A 22,200-nucleotide genomic window follows, 5' to 3' on the forward strand; every position below is an offset into this window, starting at 1 on the left:
TTGACAGCTACGTTTTGAATAGGCCTTTAGGATATAGCCTACCTTTAATTCCCACCCACTTCTAAAACCAAAGTGGCCCCCTGACTTTAGGAAAATAAAATGTGAACACAAATCATGTGGCCGATATAGCATATGATAGAAAGATTATGTGGCCTTTTCTGTAGCCTACAGGCTGGATTTAAAATGTATGACAATGTAATGAGATGGAAACTTTTCACATCATGCGGGTTTTTTCATGAAATAGCCTAACCTATATAGTGCCCAATCTAATAAATAATGCACTGACATGTCAACAAACAACTTATCGTAAAAAAAGGACAGGTCAATGAAAAATTGACAATCAGGCTACTCACAACTACTGTTCAGGAGTTTCATCCCTTGGTCAAAAATGACATGATCAGTGGTTTCAAGTTTGTAACCGTCAATGTTTCACGAATTGATCATAGACAAAACGAAAATACTTCTGCATTTCCCGCTGTGTAAACACATTGCAAATAGGCTCTGGATAACTCCGCCGGATATAGTTGGGTAGCTGATATTCAGAGCTTAAATAGCCAAATTGATTAGTTACAGGAATCAGGACTAATAAAGCCAATGCAATGGCCTGTTTTACAAATGGTTGGCCTACCACATGGATCGGCGTTCATAAAATTCCATTGTGCTCTGACATGGAAGGCTGCACCCCAATAAGCACGGACCAACGCCGACGTCTTTTGGACATCATTTTGTCCAGACTGGTCGTCTCTTTTCAGTGTGTTTTACAAACGGTAAACCTACCACATAGATGGGCATTCCTAAAATTACATTTCAGGCAACACTGTAGGCTATATGCCAGTAAGCACGGACCGATGCTGATGCCTTTTTGGATGTCTTTCTTTGGTCCTGTCTGGACTGGATGTCTTTTATTTTTCTGCTGTCCGGACCGACCTTGAGTTCGAAGTCCACGGATATTTGGTCCAGTCCAGACCAAATCTGAACCAATCATAGACTTCTATGTTTGGTTCAGATTTTGTCTAGTCTGGACCAGCCTTGATTTGGCCTAAACATAAATATCTATGAATGAGGTATTTTCAACTGTCCTTCAAAACTAAAAAATTGACCTGATTTCAACTTCTGGAAAAAAAAGCATTTTCACCTTTCATTCAGAACTTAAATCGAACATCTGGAAAATCGAACATCTGGAAATTCGAACACCTGAAACACCATTATAGCCACATCCATCTGATAGGGAGCCTATCACACAAGTTCAGTATTTACTGAAGTAATCCAATGCAAGGTTATTTATGTAAAAAGAAAACTAGGTTGGGTAGAAGTTATTATTTTACAGCATGATACAATATTTGTATTATACTGTATCTTATGAATGACAGACCATATGACGTCCCGGAGCTACAAGGGGGCTAAAGGGGGCTTAGCCCCCTCAGTTCAAACTTTATCCCCCTCAGTTTTAGTTTTTATGTCCCAATATGAAAATTCTTCAAAAAAGTTCAAATGATTGTGACAGTTTGGCGCCCAAAAATCTGTATCTCTCAGCTGCATTGTGTCAGCACCATGGACAGGGGCCACTGTTGTGTGTATGTAGGCAGCCTGGTCTCATAGACTCGACGTAAATCTTACAAGAAGATTTCAAGGAGAATGGAATGATCGATTACTCATGAAGATTCAAAGAGTTGCAACTCTTTTGAAAATGTAAGATTGAAAGAATCCACCTGGTTGTTTAAAAAAAAATCAAAATCTTGCTTTAGTGTGTGGGGCCTGTCGATGGTGCAGACAGAGCAATAATATTTTGTGCCTTTGAACCTGTCATTTCCTGGTCAAAAGCATATTTTTGTACGTGTATTGTTGTATAGTGTGATATATGAGGAATTCAATATAATTCCAATGCAAGAACCCAATAGCTACATCTTGGTATGTTCCATCATTCTATTATGGATTTCTTGGTAGCCTATTGATTGTCATTGCTGTAAATGGAACTGTACGTATTGGACACATTTATGGTAGGCTGAAATCACTTAATGGATTACATGGGTCAAATTTGATTCACAAAAGTGTATTGTGCCATATCACAACGTGTTGCTGAATTTTTTATTTATTTTTTATTTTACCTTAATTTTACTAGGCAAGCCAGTTAAGAACAAATTCTTATTTTCAATGACGGCCTAGGAACAGTGGGTTAACTGCCTGTTCAGGGGCAGAATGACAGAACGACAAAAAAAACCCACTGTTCCTAGGCCATCATTGAAAATAAGAATTTGTTCTTAACTGACTTGCCTAGTAAAATAAAAATAATTCAGCAACACGTTGTGATATGGCACAATACATTTTTGTGAATCAAATTTGACCCATGTACTCCATTAAGTGATTTCAGCCTACCATAAACCTACCATAGCCTATGTTGTCAGCTCGGGGTTTTGAACTTGCAACCTTCCGGTTACTAGTCCAACGCTCGAACCACTAGGCTACCCTGCCTCCCCAACTCTTGAGCGAACTGCATGCTTTTCAATGTTTGAAGCGAGCCTGCATAGGCCTATTTATTTGGCAATAAAGCTGTGCATGGCTGCATCATAACGTAGTAGTCTGTAGGCTATGTTTTGAGTATTTGGATCTCCATTCGAGCCTCAATATAGATTGTGTCATGCCTTCATCGATCAGATATTTTGTTTACTAGGCCTACTTGGTACCTCGGTTGTATTCTGTTCACATTCGCAGTCGTGCCTGTATTCTAAGCCAAACTGCTATTCAGTGTTTTTGTTTGTATGCATGAATAACTAGGCTACTACCTTCAGCATTTAGTTTGCATTATTTTGGTAAGACAGCTGTGTGTATGGCTGCATTCACATAGGCTGTTTGCAATAGGGTAATTGCTCATCTAAATAGCATTGCTGAAGGGTCTGTCCATTGTGCGGATCCAGCGCAGCAGAGATATTGAACAGATTTGAAAAGCACGGAGTCTCTGCATTTTAACGTTATGTTTATTAAGGCATAACGTTTTTAGATAAACAGAATTCAATATAATTCCAATGCAAGAACCCCCAAAAATGTTGCCGCCTGGGCAATTTCAACTTCCCCCTTAGTCGCTTTATCCTGGCGCCAGGTCTTCCATATGACTGTCTTCATCTGTGCAATTATGTTCTGATTCAGTGTTCCCATAACATTAACTGAGAAACGCAAGCACATACCTGTATGTCCAAAATGTTGAGCAGTCTGTATGGATACGGTGCTAAAGCTTTGGGGATATCAATTTCCACTCTTGTGCCGTGAGATATGCTTGGACCAACATTGACAGCCTGAGTGCGATATTAAAAGATAGATGTCTAGGTATGAATAATAATACCATAAAGCGCCCAAAACTTTACATTAGAACCCTAGCCAGAATTCATGGCAATTACATTTTTCTAACAATCCTGTTAACAAACGGAATTCTCACCTGGCTGTGCTGTTATTATAGAAACACATTTAACAACAATACCTTGAAAGTGTATTTGAACCTCTCAGCGGAGCAGTGTGGCTCCTCAAAGTCCCCAAACACAAACTCTGTTTGGGATACAAAACTACAGCCAAAGGGATACAGACAATTACAAATGCATTGATAAATCAGTGTTTATAAAGTAGTATGCTAGAATATTGTACATAATAGAGTGATACCATGTCTTACCCGTGGATGTTTAGATTCACTCCATATCTCAACAGCAGAGTCAGATTAACAATATTGTCATGGAGAAGATCTTCATTTTCTAAATTCTCCCTGTATAGAGAGAGACATGTTCAGGTGTAATGTTTTAGGAGGGACTGAGTTATTCAATATAAATTATATAAATTATATATATATATATGTATGTATACAATGAGTGTACAAAACATTAAGAACACCTGCTCTTTGGAACTCAATATACAGAAGGTGTTACTTATGTTTTGTACACCAAAAGAAGTAAATAACACAACAACAAAAAATGGTTTAAGATTCAAAACAGCCACCTTTGTTGATTTTTTTCATTATCAAGCGGGAACGCAAGTGAAAACAGGACAGTGTCAAAAAAGAAAATAGACAGTAAATGTTTACCGGGTTGCATTGATTATAATGTTCAGGTCACCAGGTTCACTGTCAGCACTGACATCCAGCAGAAAGCTGATATTAACCTTAGAGGGGAAGATATAGAAACAATAATGTCATTTTTGAAAATCACTGTTTTTAGAATGTTTATACATTTGATGATGTCACCGGGCAGAATTTTTTAACTGTACATTTTTTTTTTGAAATGCGCTGTTTTCACATATGTTAACACAGATAATGAAAGTGAAGTGGAGGAGTTGCCCTTTAAGTATATACTTTGGCTAAGGTGTTGAAAAACAAATTTCCCACGCTGCAATCTAGCCCGACACTTGTCTTCTCTTCCTCAGCAATTTTACAGCTCACGTATTTTTCCTCCTGCAACCACATGTGCAACATCCGGTTAGACCCATTCAGTTTGCAATATGCCCCAAGTGCATGAGTCAAGAGCTGTTTGTGTCATCATCATCATCATTTTGCTCTGTACTGAAAGGGAGCTTAAAAACTTGACTGCTGACATACACAATTTTAGGGTTTGTATCAATAGTGTACTAATGAACAAAATACTAAGTTTGACAGTAGATAAAACATCTGTGGTAGGTGTAAGGTTGTGTTAGCAACTAGCCATGCTCCTACAGCGTCCAACACTTTGATGAAGTAGAGATTGCTGGGGTATCTCAGGTGAAGCATGGGGAGGAAGGCAGCGTCGCCAGCATTGGACAGCGTAACATTCAGTAGAATGGTCTTCCCCTCCCCCAGGGCAACGTATGGCATGTCTCTATGTGTCCTGAGAAGGAGTGAGAGAGAGAGAAAGAGAGAGTTATAAAGTGAGATAAAAAAATAAATATAGTCAAAGTTGTTACAAGTAGACCTCAAGAGTCCAGCTGTGGTTTTGTCTGAATGAGTAACAGTTACTAGCACATACAGTAAAGAGCCATCAAGACATGTAGAGTGTGACAAACCTCATGGCTCTGATTGAAAGATGCAAGGCAGAGATGGGAGAAGAGGAAAGGAGAGTGATACACACGCACACACCCACATATATAACATATATAACATAATATATAACCTACTACCATTTTCATGCACTCATTATCAATAGGTAGCCCACATTTCCCTGTATTCACAGCATGAAATGACTTACAATCTTGGTCTTCAGATTTAATTCACAGAGTGAAATGAAACAAGTAAATTCAAGAGTAAAGATTAAGATAGATGATCTGAGGGAGAAGGAGTTCACCTCGGTAACAGCAGCTGTGCAGACACTTGCAGATTGGTGGAACAGTTGGCCCTGGCACAGTACCTGGTGAATACAGTCTGTGGGAGGCTGTTACCTTTAGTGAGTTAATTACCTACTTCCTTTTCAGGTGCAAAGCACAATGCAAGAAACACTACTAAAAATTCCAGAAATGTACATGTTATAAATGTGTTTAAAATAAAATAATCACACAATTTTTGTGAGGAGTGCCTTTTTAGTTCCTATATACATTTACAGTCTATTGGCAAGTCAGTTAAGAATAAATTCTTATTTACATTGATGGTCTACTGGAGAACAGTGGGTTAACTACCTTGTTCAGGGGCAGAACAACAGATTTTTACCTTGTCAGCTCAGGATTTGATCCAGCAACCGTTAGATCACTGGCCCAACACTCTAACCACTAGGCTACCTGCCACCCTAATGTTCCACATACTATGGAACATGTTAGAATTGCCAATGGAATATGTTAATCTTGTGTGAAATTTCCTGTAGAGAAACCTGAAAACCCACCCAAATATGCTGTACCAGTGCCATATCATGTCCATCTTGGAACTATCAGGATACTAAACGATAAACCATGCATTAACTACACACCGCACTGTACAATAATATAGCATACCACTGGATGGCCCTGTTCGAATATTTAGAAAATGCATTCCTCCTCCCATCCTTTAAGTATAGTCCTTATCTAAATTGACCCATTGTCAAGTCTCGCTCTCCTTACCTACTGTTGTAACCAGGACAACATTTTCACAGGAAAACCCATTTCCCTTTCAAACCAATGGAGAAAACTACTCAATTCACCCACAATCTTTGACAATGGGTCAATTGGGTGACAATCCTGCTTTCCCCTATCCAATCGCATCTTATCTTCGATTATGTCAAGGAAACAGAATTGAGGAATGGTGGATTTAAAAGTTTTTGAACAGGGCCCCAGTCTTTGATCTCCACCTCAACCTACCTTGTTGGTCAGCAAGTTGCTGTACTCCTCTCCCCTCTGGAGCATAGGCCTGAGAGGGGGAAAGCTCTTGGAGTTACCCCTCACCACATTGTGCTCTCCCAGCTCATACTGCAGCTCAAAGTGGATGGGGGTGAAGATGTCCCGAATGTCTCTCTGGAAAGGGGAAGAAGGGGAAGGAAGAAGACTGTACTGTACTGTAGCAAAATGCACCACTATTTTCAGGTGGATTGCAGTTAAGTAATGGGTAAACTGCTTATTCTCTTTGGCATACTATGGAGCAACATTTTTTCTCATGTAAAAAATTACAGATGCCTAAAATACTATAAAACTAACTTGAAACATTTATTTAACATTGTAATAATGTGACATACATGGATGCACACAATACAAATGTGAGTTACAGTATTTGGAACTTGCATCAAATAATATGCCTTCCCTTCTATTTGAAATTGTATTGATATTATTTGACACGTACATACTATGGGTGAAAGTTCATTGCACATGGTTTCACTGTGCTGGTTCAAATTTTGGTTTTCAAGAAGGAAGCTGTGGTATGTTCAAGACCTGAGTATCATGACCCCTCCGATGCACAGAGACCACCAGAAGCCTATTTTAGGAGAACCTGTTTTGTTCTCGTTTAGCATCAGCCTTTCAACATCCTTAACATACTATATGTTATACACCACATGTTGTCAACATCACCTCCAATTCTACAGACACACCACACACACACACACACACACACACACACACACACACACACACACACACACACACACACACACACACACACACACACACACACACACACACACACACACACACACACACACACACACACACACACACACACATTCTGACTAGCAGATGTAGGCCTACTTCACTTAAAATAAAATACTTTCACACATACTTGATATCAATAGCTTGCATCTTTGACAAAATCACATCTACTGAAGTAGAACATCAATAGATAAAACAGGTTCTATCTATCTTAGCCTATGCGCTCTGACATTGCTCATCCATATATGTATATATTCTTATTCCATTCCTTTACTTAGATTTGTGTGTATTAGGTATTTGTTTTGGAATTATTAGATATTACCTGTTAGATATTGCTGCAACGTCGGAACTAGAAGCACAAGCATTTTGACCAATACAATTTGATTTGATTTGAGAACCTCTCTGGGGCAGAGATCACCTGACTACCCCTATCCATCTAACTCTCTCCCCCCATTCCCTGCCCTTGTCCCCTCCATCCTCCAGTCCCCTCACCCTCAGAAAGGCCAGGTGGGTAACACAGGTCATGTGGCCATGCCTGGTCTTGATGCTGCCTGCTGTGGCATTTGATAACTCTGTGCCATTGGTGTTGAAGAAGAATCTGGACTGGAGACCCTCTATGTGCTTGACATCAGCCGTCAGGTTGTACAGTATTTCTGCATGTGGGACACAGATATGGGATAATCCTTTCAGAGCACCACTGAGAGTTCAATAACAGTTACATTACCTAGATATGTGGTATAAAATATTTTTACAATTGTTTTTAAGAAATGCTAAACAAACAATAAGCTACAAAACCAATAAACCACATTTGTATGACAGAGATATTCTAAACCAATAGAAAAAAGTGCCATGTAGCATTGTTTGAACAACATGGCACAAATAAGCTATGGAAATGTTAAGGCTAATGTGTGGTGTGGTGTGGTGTGTTAGGGTGGAGTGGGGTGTGGTGGCTAACCGACGAGCCCAGAGACACGTTTCGCGTGCAACTGGAAGCACACAGAGGTTTTGAGGCAAACGGCAGGCTGGCCGTTCTCTGTACACAGGGCATGGGTGCGGTTCACACTAGGAGGAAGAAGTATCGTCGCCTCCACCACAACAACCGCCCGTGTCCTACCACCCGAAGACGGAAAGACATAACACAAACACACATACGCACACGCACACAAAATGCAGACATGCACACACACACACAATATGAAGGTGAATCTAAAAAAAATATTATATTCTTCAGACTCTCAGGTCCAGATTGTTTAACTGTGTCTTCTGTCTCTGTTACTGTACCTCAGAACAACAGCAGAGTCGGACAGAAAGGCTCCCACGGCCACATCTGTGGACAGATATTGGGAAAGGTCATGTTACCTTACTACCAGTTACACTAATCTTTAACAGTATATGAATATTAAATCTGAATTAAAAAGTAGCGTGGTTTGTTTGACAGAAAAAAAATGTAGGCTATATTAATATGAATGAATAGCTTAAAGAGAGATAGACAGAGGAAGGAACGAAGGAAGGGGTTGTTGGGGGATCAGTTTCTTACCTGGGTAACCGTTTCCATCAACATCAATGCCCCCAGACACAGACTGGCCAAACATCTTGAAAGCACTACCCAAGGCAGACCCAGCAATCCTCTGTTTAAATGGGAAGAATGAATACCATATTCATTGGAAATATCTAAGCACCATTATCATTGCTTCCTCCATTATACATTGTCTCGTCACCAATAGTGGTGGACTCATACTGGATGTGTGATTGAACAAACCAACAAGCTTCACAGTTGTACTGTAACACACAAGCTGAGTTAAAAAAACATGTTTTAGGGAATTCAGTCAGAACTGATATTTCCAGCAGTTCAACTCCTCTTAGAAAAAAGCGTTATTTGGCTGTCCCCATACGGGAACCCTTTTTGGTTCCACGTAGAACTATTTGGGATTCCATGTAGAACCCTCTGTGAAAAGAGTTCGACCTGGAACCAAAAGGGTTCTCCTGCGAGGACAGCCGATGGAACCATTTTAGGTTCCAGATAGCACCGTTTTTTAAAGAGAGTGTGGGGACAGGCGCACGCACAAACACACATACACACTCATTCCCATGCACACGCACTAACACCGTTTGGGGACTTACTTGAGAAAAGTATTGTTCAAGTCCCGTCTTCCTCCCATTGTAGATATAAATAGCACCATGTAGGTCATCCTCTTGTGGTGCCCCAACTGCAACATCTGCAAAGCAGTTAGGCAGTCTCTATTCATTTTAATCTATTCTCAAATGTTGAGATTCTGTCACTGGCCAAACTAGCCTAATAATTTGACTTTTGTGTTTCACTCTGCAGCTGTGTTAATATTATAATTTGATTAATAAGAGGTACAATTTTCCATACTCATTGAAAACCATTCAATGGTTAATCCCTTTTTGGACCCAAATCGGTGCAGCCAGCTGGTTTCTCCAAGTATCGCGCCAACAGAAACAAACATCTTTCTGGTAAGAAGAGGGGCGGGGGCGTATGCCTTATGGCTAACGAGACGTGGTGTGATCACAAAAACATACAGGAACTCAAATCCTTCTGTTCACCTGATTTAGAATTCCTCACAATCAAATGTCGACCGCATTATCTATCAAGGAAATTCTCTTTGATTATAATCACAGCCGTATATATTCCCCCCCAAGCAGACACATCGATGGCTCTGAACGAACTTTATTTGACTCTTTGCAAACTGGAATCCATACATCCTGAGGCTGCATTCATTGTAGCCGGGGATTTTAACAAGGCTAATCTGAAAACAAGACTCCCTAAATTGTATTAGCATATCGATTGCGCAACCAGGGCTGGCAAAACCTTGGATCATTGCTATTCTAACTTCCGCGACGCATATAAGGCCCTGCCCCGACCTCCTTTCGGAAAGGCTGACCACGACTCCATTTTTTTGATCCCTGCCTACAGACAGAAACTAAAACAAGAAGCTCCCACGCTGAGGTCTGTCCAATGCTGGTCCGACCAATCTGATTCCACACTCCAAGACTGCTTCCATCACGTGGACTGGGATATGTTTCGTATTGCGTCAGACAACAACATTGACGAATACGCAGATTCGGTGTGCGAGTTCATTAGAACGTGCGTTGAAGATGTCGTTCCCATAGCAACGATTAAAACATTCCCAAACTGTCAGGATTTGGCCAGGGTTGTTCCGGGTTTTGGTCAGTAGATGTCCCCATTGTGCTTTTTGTCCCTATGTTTTTCCCTTGATCCCCATTATTATTTGCACCTGTGTCTCGTTTCCCCTGATTGTATTTAAACCCTTTGTTTCCCTCAGTTCTGTGCTCTGTGTTTGTATGTTAGCACCCTGCCCTAGTGTTCTGTGTGCTCTTGTCGGTTCCGGGTGAAGTTCTTGTGGTATTCTGTTTTTTGTTTTTGTTTATTTTTGGTGAGTTTCTTTTGAGGTCTTTTTGTGTTTTTCCTACCACCTTTTGGATTTGCCATTTTTTGTATTTTAGGATTTTTTCTTTATTAAATACACCGTCTTAAGTACTGCTGTGTCTGCCTCATCTTCTGGGTTCTGCTGTCTATTCGTGGCTCAGTTGGTTAAGTGACTGTTTCTCACTCCGGAGACCCAGGTTCGAAACCGGGTCCTGACAGAAACACAGAGCCAAAAATGAACCCAGAGGCAGCCAGTTCCCAGGACCTTTTGCCACGCTGTCCCACCACCAGGAGACTGTCCAACGCCACAAAGCCGCCCTGGTTCAGCAAGAGGCCTTAATGGCTAGACATTCTCATCTTCTGTCGGAGATGCTGACTTCCATTAAGCAAATATCTGATCGACTTACCCCGGCAACAGTTTCCGTCCCAGTACCTCAGGTTCACGTACCCATGGCAGTTAACCCCCTGGCTGAACCTCGTCTTCCACCTCCCCAACGGTTCTCAGGTGATCCAAGTGCTTGTAAAGGCTTTCTCACTCAATGTTCTCTCTCCTTTGAGCTGCAACCCTCGTCGTTTCCCACCGACCGGTCTAAGATCGCATATATCATCACCCTGCTGTCGGAAAAAGCCCTGGCCTGGGCTACTGCTGTGTGGGATGCCCATAGTTCCTGCTGTGCCAGCTACTCTGCCTTTGCTGAGGAATTCAAACGAGTGTTTCAAGGCCCAAGCAGTGGTTCTGACTCAGCCAAACAGCTCCTGACTCTCCATCAAGGTTGGCGCAGCGTGACGGACTATGCCATCCAGTTCCGCACGGTGGCAGCAGCGAGTGGCTGGAACAACGAGGCGCTCACGGTGTGCTTTCTGAAAGGCCTTTCCGACACTATCCAAGATGAACTGGCCACTCGGGAACCACCGGACAATCTCGAGTCCCTGATCAAGTTGGCCTCACGCATTGACCAGCGTCTGAGAGAGAGAGAACTCAACCGTAGACCTCTAGCCCCTATCAGTCCCAGCTCCGAGTCCCCACCTTTATCATCGCTGGCTCCACCGGAACCCATGCAGATTGGACGCATCTCCCAGGCTGAGAGAGACCGCCGGATGAGGAGCGACGCTGTCTATATTGCGGCAAACCGGGCCATTTCCGTTCCACGTGTCCCGGGCTCCAGGGAAACGCTCTGTCCCGTACAGACCGGGGGGAACTGTAACGGGAAACATAACCTCCTCCCATCCGTCCAACTCCCGTCTGCTCATTCCAGTCACCCTCTCCTGGGACAACCACAAGCTTCACCTTCAAGCCTTGGTAGACTCTGGAGCCGCAGGTAACTTCATGGATGGTGTCTGGGCAAAGGAGAATGGCGTTCCCTCTGAACCTCTAAGTGACCCCATGAGGGTTACTACATTGGATGGAAGCCCTTTGGGATCTGGACTTGTCACTCATGTCACTACCTCCTTGAGACTTTCAGTTTCACAACACCAGGAATTGATGAACTTTCATTTGATCTCCTGTTCCGAGTTCCCTCTCGTCCTTGGATACCCCTGGCTTCACAGCCATAACCCTCACATCGACTGGTCTGTGGGCACTATCAAGCAGTGGGGTCCTACGTGCCAAGCTACTTGAATTTTCCAGAATTCCCCGAGTTCTACTCCCGAGTCTTTAGAATCCATCGACCTGACCCGAGTTCCCGAGTGTTACCATGACCTCAAACTGGTGTTTAGCAAACAGAGGGCCACCATGCTACCACCCCATAGATCTTACGATTGCCCCATCGACCTGTTTCCGGGCACTTGCCCCCCAGGGGTCGGATCTTTTCCCTATCTCCACCCGAACGAGCTGCTATGGATACCTACATCAAGGACTCTCTGGAAGCAGGCCTCATGCGTCCATCAACCTCCCCGGCGGCAGCAGGGTTTTCTTTGTGGCCAAGAAAGATGGTGGATTACGTCCTTGCATCGACTACCGGGGACTCAATGACATAACCGTCCGTAACCGTTACCCGCTACCCCTTATGGCCACAGCCTTCGAGCTGCTCCAGGAAGCAGTTGTTTTCACTAAGCTTGACCTGCGGAACGCATACCATCTTGTGCGGATCAGACCTGGTGACGAGTGGAAGACCGCTTTCAACACGCCTACTGGTCACTATGAATACTTGGTGATGCCCTTCGGCCTGACCAACGCCCCAGCGGTGTTCCAAGCGCTCATAAACGATGTGCTTAGGGATATGCTTAACATATTTGTGTTCGTTTACTTGGATGACATCCTCATCTTTTCGAGCTCCCTTCAAGAACACACTAAGCATGTCAGACAAGTACTCAAACGCCTCCTGGACAGCCATCTGTACATTAAGCCGGAAAAATGTGAATTCCATTCATCCCGAGTACAATTCCTGGGATTTGTAGTGGAACCCGGTCGAGTCCAAATGGACCCTAGGAAGGTAGGGGCGGTAGCGGATTGGCCCACCCCAAATCCGTTAAGGATGTTCAGCGTTTCCTGGGCTTCACAAACTTTTACCGCAAGTTCATCAAGAACTTCAGTTTGGTGGCAGCTCCTCTCTCAGCTTTAACCAAAGGTGGCAATGCAAGGTTTTTGTGGGGAAGAGAAGCTAAGACGGCCTTCCAAGGACTCAAGCAGCGCGTCCTCTCTGCTCCCATCCTGATACTACCGACTACGGATGAACCATTTGTGGTGGAGGTAGACGCATCAGAGGTTGGTGTTGGAGCTGTCCTGTCTCAGAGGGGTGAAGACAAGAAGCTTCATCCGTGCGCTTTCTTCTCACACCGGCTTACCCCGACTGAGAGGAACTACGATGTGGGGGATCGTGAACTCCTAGCGGTTAAGATGGCATTGAAGGAATGGAGACACTGGCTCGAGGGGGCTTCTCACCCGTTTCAAGTGCTTACGGACCACAAAAATCTGGAGTATATCCAGCAGGCGAAGCGATTGAACTCTAGACAAGCTAGATGGTCTCTTTTCTTCAATCGATTCCAGTTTATCCTCACCTATCGGCCCGGGTCGAAGAATCTCAAACCGGATGCCCTGTCCCGAGTCTACGCTCCTGCCATTCGAGATGACACGGACATGCCTGTCCTTCCTGCTGCTAAGATTGTGGCTCCGATCTCGTGGCAAGTTGAGGATACCGTGAGACGTGCTCAAGCTAGCGAACCGGACCCTAAAGGAGGCCCTGCCAATCGGTTGTTTGTCCCCAAGGCAGTGAGGACTCAGGTCCTTCTGTGGGGGCACTCCTCTCGCCTCACCTGTCATCCGGGCGTAGGTCGCACCTTGGAGTTCATCCAGCGTAAGTTCTGGTGGCCTACCATAAGAGAAGACGTTGCCACTTTCGTCAATGCCTGCCCCGTGTGCTGCCAGGGCAAATCTTCTCACCTCCGCCCTCAAGGGCTCCTTCACCCTTTACCTGTTCCCCACAGACCCTGGTCCCATATCTCATTGGACTTTATTACTGGACTTCCTCCATCCCATGGCAATACTACTATCCTAGTCATAATCGACAGGTTTTCTAAGGCGGCCAGGTTCGTCCCTCTGACTAAGTTACCTTCTGCCAAGGAAACGGCTGAGTTGGTAATTAATCATGTGTTCCGAGTCTTCGGCATTCCTCAAGATGTGGTTTCTGACAGAGGTCCCCAGTTCGCCTCAAGGTTTTGGAAGGCCTTCTGCCAACTCATGGGGGCTTCTGCCAGTCTATCTTCAGGGTGCCATCCGGAGTCCAACGGCCAAACAGAGAGGATGAATCAAGAGCTGGAAACCACTCTCCGATGTATGACTCGTGACAACCCGTCCACATGGTCATCCTTTATTGTTTGGGCCGAATACGCGCACAACACCTTGCGCTCCTCCTCCACTGGTATGTCCCCGCACGAGTGTCAGTTTGGCTATGCTCCTCCATTGTTCCCGGACCAGGAGGCAGAAGTCAGAGTGCCTTCAGCCTTGAGGTTCGTCAGACGCTGTCGGCTTATGTGGAGGAAGACCCGTCTTAATCTGATGCGTTCCTCACAGAGGTATCAACAACAAGCCAACAGACGTCGCCGTCCCGGGCCTACCCTGCGCCCCGGCCAGAGAGTCTGGCTTTCCACAAGAGACTTACCTCTACGGGTGGAGTCTCGCAAGCTGTCCCAAAAATACATCGGTCCCTTCAAGGTTGCCAGGAGAGTTAACCCAGTTTCTTATCGCCTACACTTACCCAGATCCCTTAAGATTAATCCCACATTTCATGTGTCATTGTTAAAACCTGTTGTTTTTCTCCCCTTGTCCCGGCAGACAGACCTCCCCCTCCGCCTCGTGTCATTGGAGGCCAGCCGGCTTATACCGTCCACCGGATACTGGATTCCCGCCGGGTGCAGCGGTCCTGGCAGTATCTGGTGGACTGGGAAGGCTACGGTCCTGAGGAGCGCTCCTGGGTTCCTGCCAAAGACATCCTGGACCCTGACCTCATTCGTCAGTTCAGGGTCCTCCACCCTGAGAGAGCTGGTAGGAACGTCAGGAGCCGTTCCTAGGGGGATTCTGTCAGGATTTGGCCAGGGTTGTTCCGGGTTTTGGTCAGTAGATGTCCCCATTGTGCTTTTTGTCCCTATGTTTTTCCCTTGATCCCCATTATTATTTGCACCTGTGTCTCGTTTCCCCTGATTGTATTTAAACCCTTTGTTTCCCTCAGTTCTGTGCTCTGTGTTTGTATGTTAGCACCCTGCCCTAGTGTTCTGTGTGCTCTTGTCGATTCCGGGTGAAGTTCTTGTGGTATTCTGTTTTTTGTTTTTGTTTATTTTTGGTGAGTTTCTTTTGAGGTCTTTTTGTGTTTTTCCTACCACCTTTTGGATTTGCCATTTTTTGTATTTTAGGATTTTTTCTTTATTAAATACACCGTCTTAAGTACTGCTGTGTCTGCCTCATCTTCTGTGTTCTGCTGTCTATTCGTGGCTCAGTTGGTTAAGTGACTGTTTCTCACTCCGGAGACCCAGGTTCGAAACCGGGTCCTGACACAAACCAGAAACCGTGGATTGATGGCAGCATTCGCGTGAAACTGAAAGCGCGAACCACTGCTTTTAATCAGGGCAAGGTGACCGGAAACATGACCGAATACAAACAGTGTAGCTATTCCCTCCGCAAGGCAATCAAACAAGCTAAGCGTCAGTATAGAGACAAAGTAGAATCTCAATTCAACGGCTCAGACACAAGAGGTATGTGGCAGGGTCTACAGTCAATCACGGATTACAAAAAGAAAACCAGCCTCGTCACGGACCAGGATGTCTTGCTCCCAGGCAGACTAAATAACTTTTTTGCCCGCTTTGAGGACAATACAGTGCCACTGACACGGCCTGCAACCAAAACATGCGGCCTCTCCTTCACTGCAGCCGAGGTGAGTAAAACATTTAAACGTGTTAACCCTCGCAAGGCTGCAAGCCCAGATAGCATCCCCAGGCGCGCCCTCAGAGCATGCGCAGACCAGCTGGCTGGTGTGTTTACGGTCATATTCAATCAATCCCTATCCCAATCTGCTGTTCCCACATGCTTCAAGAGGGCCACCACTGTTCCTGTCCCCAAGAAAGCTAAGGTAACTGAGCTAAACGATTACTGCCCCGTAGCACTCACTTCCGTCATCATGAAGTGCTTTGAGAGACTAGTCAAGGACCATATAACCTCCACCCTACCTGACACCCTAGACCCACTCCAATTTGCTTACCGCCCAAATAGGTCCACAGACGATGCAATCTCAACCACACTGCACACTGCCCTAACCCATCTGGACAAGAGGAATACCTATGTGAGAATGCTGTTCATCGACTACAGCTCGGCATTTAACACCATAGTACACTCCAAGCTCGTCATCAAGCTCGAGACCTCTTCAACCTCTTCAACCTCAGGAGGCTGAAGAAATTCGGCTTGTCACCAAAAGCACTCACAAACTTCTACAGATGCACAATCGAGAGCATCCTGGCAGGCTGTATCTCCGCCTGGTATGGCAACTGCTCCGCCCACAACCGTAAGCCTCTCCAGAGGGTAGTGAGGTCTGCACAACGCATCACCGGGGGCAAACTACTTGCCCTCCAGGACACCTACACCACCCGATGTTACAGGAAGGCCATAAAGATCATCAAGGACAACAACCACCCGAGCCACTGCTTGTTCACCCCGCTATCATCCAGAAGGCGAGGTCAGTACAGGTGCATCAAAGCTGGGACCAAGAGAATGAAAAACAGCTTCTATCTCAAGGCCATCAGACTGTTAAACAGCCACCACCAAGATTGAGTAGCTGCTGCCAACACACTGACTCAACTCCAGCCACTTTAATAATGGGAATTGATGGGAAATGATGCAAAATATATCACTAGCCACTTTAAACAATGCTACCTAATATAATGTTTACATACCCAACATTATTAATCTCATATGTATACGTATATACTGTACTCTATATCATCTACTGCATCTTTATGCAATACATGTATCACTAGCCACTTTAACTATGCCACTTTGTTTACATACTCATCTCATATGTATATACTGTACTCAATACCATCTACTGTATCTTGCCTATGCTGCTCTGTACCATCACTCATTCATATATCTGTATGTACATATTCTTTATCCCCTTACACTTGTGTGTATAAGACAGTAGTTTTGGAATTGTTAGTTAGATTACTTGTTGGTTATTACTGCATTGTCTGAACTGGAAGCACAAGCATTTCACTACACTCGCATTAACATCTGCTAACCATGTGTATGTGACAAATAAAATTTGATTTGATTACATATATACATTTACCTGGATAGCCATCATCATCAATATCTCCAAGACTTGTGATACTTTCCCCAAACCGGGCTGCATATGAATCTCTCCCTGCTAATGTAAACTCCATCTCCTTCATGTTAGCCTGAGGAAGGGGGTAAAAATAGCTTTTTGGAAATTGAAATTTCAACAGCATTGTGTCTAGATACCAATTGGAAATTGGAGGAAAACCGCAATCCTCCAACCAGGATTTCTGGAAAACCTAAGAATTTAGGGAAAATTACCAGAATTTTTAAACCCAATTGCTGTGAGAAAGTACAAAGGTGTAAATTAGATCTACCAGCCCTCCACCATACAGTAACTTGTCTAGGGGATGACATTTTGCGCACCTGTCCCTGGTTCATGTAGATGTACACACGGCCCTCCTCCCTCACAGCGCTGAACATTGGAGCTCCCACCAGCAGGTCAGACAGGCCATCAGTGTTCAGGTCCACCGCACACACAGTGGCCCCAAAATAGGAACCCAGCTGTGAAAAGGATGCAAAAGAAAAAAACATATATTGGGCCGGTTTCCAAGAAAGAGATGAAGCCTGTATTAGACTAAAAAGCATTTTCAATGGCGACTCTCGAATGGAAGTGATTTTTAGTCCAGCACTAGTCCTAATCTGTGTTTGGGAAACTGCACCCTTGTGGAACAAACCCAAAGATTTATGAAAGATATTAAGTCTTTAAAGCCTTATGAATGGATAAGGTAACCCAATGGTAGTTCAATACGCTCTGCACATCAGAGAGGATCCATTGGATAATGTCAATGTTGTGATTGATGCCAAAACTTCCCCTTCAGAAAATTATCAAATGCGTTGAGACGGACCATTTCAACGAAACATAAGATCACCAAAATATAGACAAAATATCATCCAGCGTAGCCATAACATGACAAAACATAATCACCCTATGTACAGTTGAAGTCGGAAGTTTACGTACACTTAGGTTGGAGTCATTAAAACTCATTTTCAACCACTCCACAAATGTCTTGTTAACAAATTATAGTTTTGGCAAGTCGGTTAGGAGTTCTATCTACTTTGAGCATGACACAAGTAATTTTTCCAACAATTGTTTACAGACAGATTATTTCACTTATAATTCACTGTATCACAATTCCAGTGGTTCAGAAGTTTACATACACGAAGTCGAGTGTGCCTTTAAACAGCTTGGAAAATTCCAGAAAATGATGTAATGGCTTTAGAAGCTTCTGATAGGATAATTAACATCACTTGAGTCAATTGGAGGTTTACCTGTGGATTTATTTCAAGGCCTACCTTAAACTCAGTGCCTCTTTGCTTGTCATCATGGGAAAATCAAAAGAAATCAGCCAAGACCTCAGAAAAAAATATTGTAGACAACCACAAGTCTGGTTCATCATTGGGAGCAATTTCCAAATGCCTGAAGGTACCACGTTCATTTGTACAAACAATAGTACGCAAGTATAAACACCATGGGACCACGCAGCGGTCTAACCGCTCAGGAAGAAGACTCCTAGAGATGAACGTACTTTGGTGAAATCAATCCCAGAACAACAGCAAAGGACCTTGTGAAGATGCTGGAGGAATCAGGTAGAAAATTATCTATATCCACAGTAAAATGAGTCCTATATCGACATAACCTCAAAGGCCGACCAGCAAGGAAGAAGCCACTGCTCCAAAACTGCCATATAAAAAAGCCAGACTACGGCTTGCAAATACACATGGGGACAAAGATGGTCTGATGAAACAAAAATAGAACTGTTTGGCCATAATGACCATCGTTATGTTTAGAGGAAAAAGGGGGAGGCTTGCAAGTTGAAGAGCACCATCCCAACCGTGACGCACGAGGGTGGCAGCATCATGTTGTGGGGGTACTTTGCTGCAGGAGGGACTGGTGCACTTCACAAAATAGATGGCATCATGAGGATAGAAAATTATGTGGATATATTGAAGCAACATCTCAAGACATCAGTCAGAAAGTTTAAGCTTGGTTGCAAATGGGTCTTCCAAATGGACAATGACCCCAAGTATACTTCCAAAGTTGTGGTCAAAATGGCATAAGGACAACAAAGTCAAGGTATTGGAGTGCTCATCACAAAGCCCTGACCTCAATCCTACAGAAAATGCGAGGGCAGAACTGAAAAAGCGTGCGAGCAAGGAGGCCTACAAACCTGACTCAGTTACACCAGCTCTGTCAGGAGGATTGGGCCAAACTTATTGTGGGGAGCTTGTGGAAGGCTACCATAAATGTTTGACCCAAATTAAACAATTTAATGGCAATGTTACCAAATACTAATTGAGTGTATGTAAACCTCTGACCCACTGAGAATGTGATGAAAGAAATAAAAGCTGAAATAAATCATTATATCTACTGTTATTCTGACATTTTACATTCTTGAAATAAAGTGGTGATCCAAACACAGGGCATTTTTCTAGGATTAAATGTCAGGAATTGTGAAAAACTGAGTTTAAATGTATTTGGCTAAGGTATATGTAAACTTCCGACTTCAACTGTAGACAAAACATGGTAATGACCCTCCCTCACCTTTTGACCTTTAACCTCAGAGATGATGCTCAGTGTGCTGGACTCTATGCTAAAGATGTAGGCCTGGGGAAGAGATGGAGAGGGACGGTCAATTACATTTGGAGACTGCACTGATGCTGAGGCATGAATGAATGTGTCAGAAAGGGATTGTTTTTTTTGTCCATTCTTATAGCAATGGTTATGTGGCCCTCAAGATCAGGGTTCAATAACTTTTGGCCAAAAGGCCCATTTATGATTTGTGAGCATGTCCTGTAGGAAAGTTCTTGAGAAAAAATCATTTGAATGATCAGACACTGAGCTATAACAAAACACCCTCAGAAATCACACATTACCCTGTCTGAAAACGATTATAAGACATATTTCACTTCTCTGTTCCTTAATCACTGATCTGACATGACAAATTTAGAGAAGGATATGCAATAGCACGGGGCTGCCCAACCCTATTCCTTGAGATCTACTGTCCTGTAGGTTTTCAGTCCAATCCTAATTTAGCATATCTGATTCAGCTAGTTTGGGTCTTGTTGATCAGCTAATTAGTATAATCAGGTGTGTTAAATTAGGGTTGGACTGAACCCACAGGACAATAGATCTCCACAGAGGTGGGTTGGGCAGTCATCTCTGGTCAGTGATTACTTCAAGGATGGGAGGAAGGAAGGAATAATGCATTTTAAGGACCTGACTGTATCTCTGTTTTTCTGTAGATGACAATGGGTTGGAAAGGGATGCACTGTTAACTCTTACTCTTCCAGTCTGCCCGTACTGGGGGGCTCCACCCACTACCTCAGTGGAGTTTGGGTGCAGGAAGTGGCCAGCGCTGACTGAGTACCCTAAAACAAGAGAGAGACACTGCATCAGTTTCACTGCTTACATACATACACAATGGATTCTTCTAACCTGTCAGGAGATGAGTGTGATGTTCATGTGAAAGAAAAGAGCATGGGAGTTTAGGGCTAGGACTAGGAGAGAGAGACAGAAAGGAAAGTATGGTCACCCTACACTGTACATGCATTGAAAGTCAGACACTTTGAGATGATAGAAAGCCAAGATATGAATATAACTATTGTAAAGGTAATTAATGTATGTTCACTTCCCTAATTCACTTACCCAAATAACTTCCATAGAGGACAACGTTATCATCCAAGTAGGCAGAAGTGACCTGACTGGATATGTTGTGGACAAAAACAGACCCAGTCCAATACAAGGTTCCAGGGGCTCCCATTACTATGAGGTCCTGTTTAGCATAACAGTACACACCAATGTAACTAATCTCAATTTAACGTGCAATATTAGAGTGATAATTTGCAATAAATCAGAATTCTATTTCAAGCATACCCCAATAAGGACATTTGAAATCCCTGCTTGACATGATGCAAAGTCATTGCCAAAATTATTTTCGTGATCTATTTAAAAACAAAAGAAATGTGTAAGGACAACAATGGTTGATACAAACTATTCATAGTGGAGGATAAAAAAACACTAGAGATGGTATATAAGCTCAGCAACATTAAACAAGGCGATGCACAATTACTAAACCATGTTCTTTAATTAATTCATTAATTCATTCATACAGGAAGACAATATTCCCGGACAGTCATGTTGAGTGATGCAATATGGCCATACCTCTGTAGCATGGAATCAAAGGACTTGATTGATTCAAGTCAGACTCCAATTTGTAGCATACGCCATGTGGCAACTTATTTAGATCTTCTTTTTTGGTGAAGTAGACATTTTTCCAACGATGTCCACAGGCCTGAAATGTCAAATGAAATACTCAAATTAACATATAATGGTGGTTTAAATTTCAATACCGAGGTGTGTCTTTACTCAATGTAACAAGTCTAGTCAAGACTGAAATGAAACCCAACCCACAGAGACAGAAACTGTGCAAAAGTTTAAATTGTACACATCAAAAAGGAATCTCTCTCTCTCGTTCTCTCTCTCTGTTTCTCTCTCACTCGAACACACACTCAAACACACACACACACACACTAGACATACCAACACAAGTCCATCCTGCTGCCGCCTGGAAATGCTCACACCAAGCCACTGGTTTTCAACCTCAGCAGAACAGTGTCTGCCACAGGGCATGTCAAGCATTACACCTACATGGAGAAATTAAACAACAACAGCAACACGTGTCATCAACCCAGGACGAGCATGAGTTTATTAGGAAATCAACCATGCAACAAACTCGCTCCTGGCAACTGCAAATTAGGTAGTTAAAGGGGAAACCCTGAGTATTTAAGTATCTGAAGACTGCTTCTAGTGCAGACTGGGTGTTACGAATAAATAATAAAGTATTACATTTGCTTAGCCTTTTTATTACAGAAAGAATCTCAAATCATGAAAAAAGCCAAACAAACACAAACAAATGCGATTTAGTTTACAAATGTAGTTTATTACATTATGTTGGGCTACATCTCAGACTTAACTTTGATCATG

At 43.4% G+C, this 22,200-nt stretch overlaps 1 protein-coding gene across 4 annotated transcripts in view; it reads right to left on the reverse strand.

Moving 5' to 3' along the window:
- LOC135542431 (integrin alpha-4-like) overlaps positions 1-22,200 on the reverse strand; it is a 34,004-nt gene that overhangs the window by 10,368 nt on the left and 1,436 nt on the right. For 3 of the 4 annotated variants that reach the window (XM_064969368.1, XM_064969365.1, XM_064969366.1), the window contains 21 exons: positions 21,757-21,860; positions 21,379-21,508; positions 21,091-21,158; positions 20,863-20,989; positions 20,434-20,585; positions 19,759-19,821; positions 17,580-17,717; positions 17,227-17,335; positions 9,169-9,263; positions 8,585-8,675; positions 8,329-8,374; positions 8,003-8,157; positions 7,540-7,700; positions 6,268-6,420; positions 5,289-5,365; positions 4,685-4,835; positions 4,328-4,426; positions 4,061-4,137; positions 3,656-3,745; positions 3,470-3,551; positions 3,180-3,287 (listed from right to left, as the gene is read on the reverse strand). In XM_064969368.1, coding sequence (XP_064825440.1) covers positions 3,180-3,287; positions 3,470-3,551; positions 3,656-3,745; positions 4,061-4,137; positions 4,328-4,426; positions 4,685-4,835; positions 5,289-5,365; positions 6,268-6,420; positions 7,540-7,700; positions 8,003-8,157; positions 8,329-8,374; positions 8,585-8,675; positions 9,169-9,263; positions 17,227-17,335; positions 17,580-17,717; positions 19,759-19,821; positions 20,434-20,585; positions 20,863-20,989; positions 21,091-21,158; positions 21,379-21,508; positions 21,757-21,860 — 2,276 coding nt within the window. The remainder of the gene's footprint in view (positions 1-3,179; positions 3,288-3,469; positions 3,552-3,655; positions 3,746-4,060; positions 4,138-4,327; positions 4,427-4,684; positions 4,836-5,288; positions 5,366-6,267; positions 6,421-7,539; positions 7,701-8,002; positions 8,158-8,328; positions 8,375-8,584; positions 8,676-9,168; positions 9,264-17,226; positions 17,336-17,579; positions 17,718-19,758; positions 19,822-20,433; positions 20,586-20,862; positions 20,990-21,090; positions 21,159-21,378; positions 21,509-21,756; positions 21,861-22,200) is intronic. The other variant, XM_064969367.1, reaches the window with a different exon arrangement.

The sequence above is a fragment of the Oncorhynchus masou genome, chromosome 6, assembly GCF_036934945.1.
Source record: "Oncorhynchus masou masou isolate Uvic2021 chromosome 6, UVic_Omas_1.1, whole genome shotgun sequence".
Lineage (NCBI taxonomy): Eukaryota > Metazoa > Chordata > Actinopteri > Salmoniformes > Salmonidae > Oncorhynchus > Oncorhynchus masou.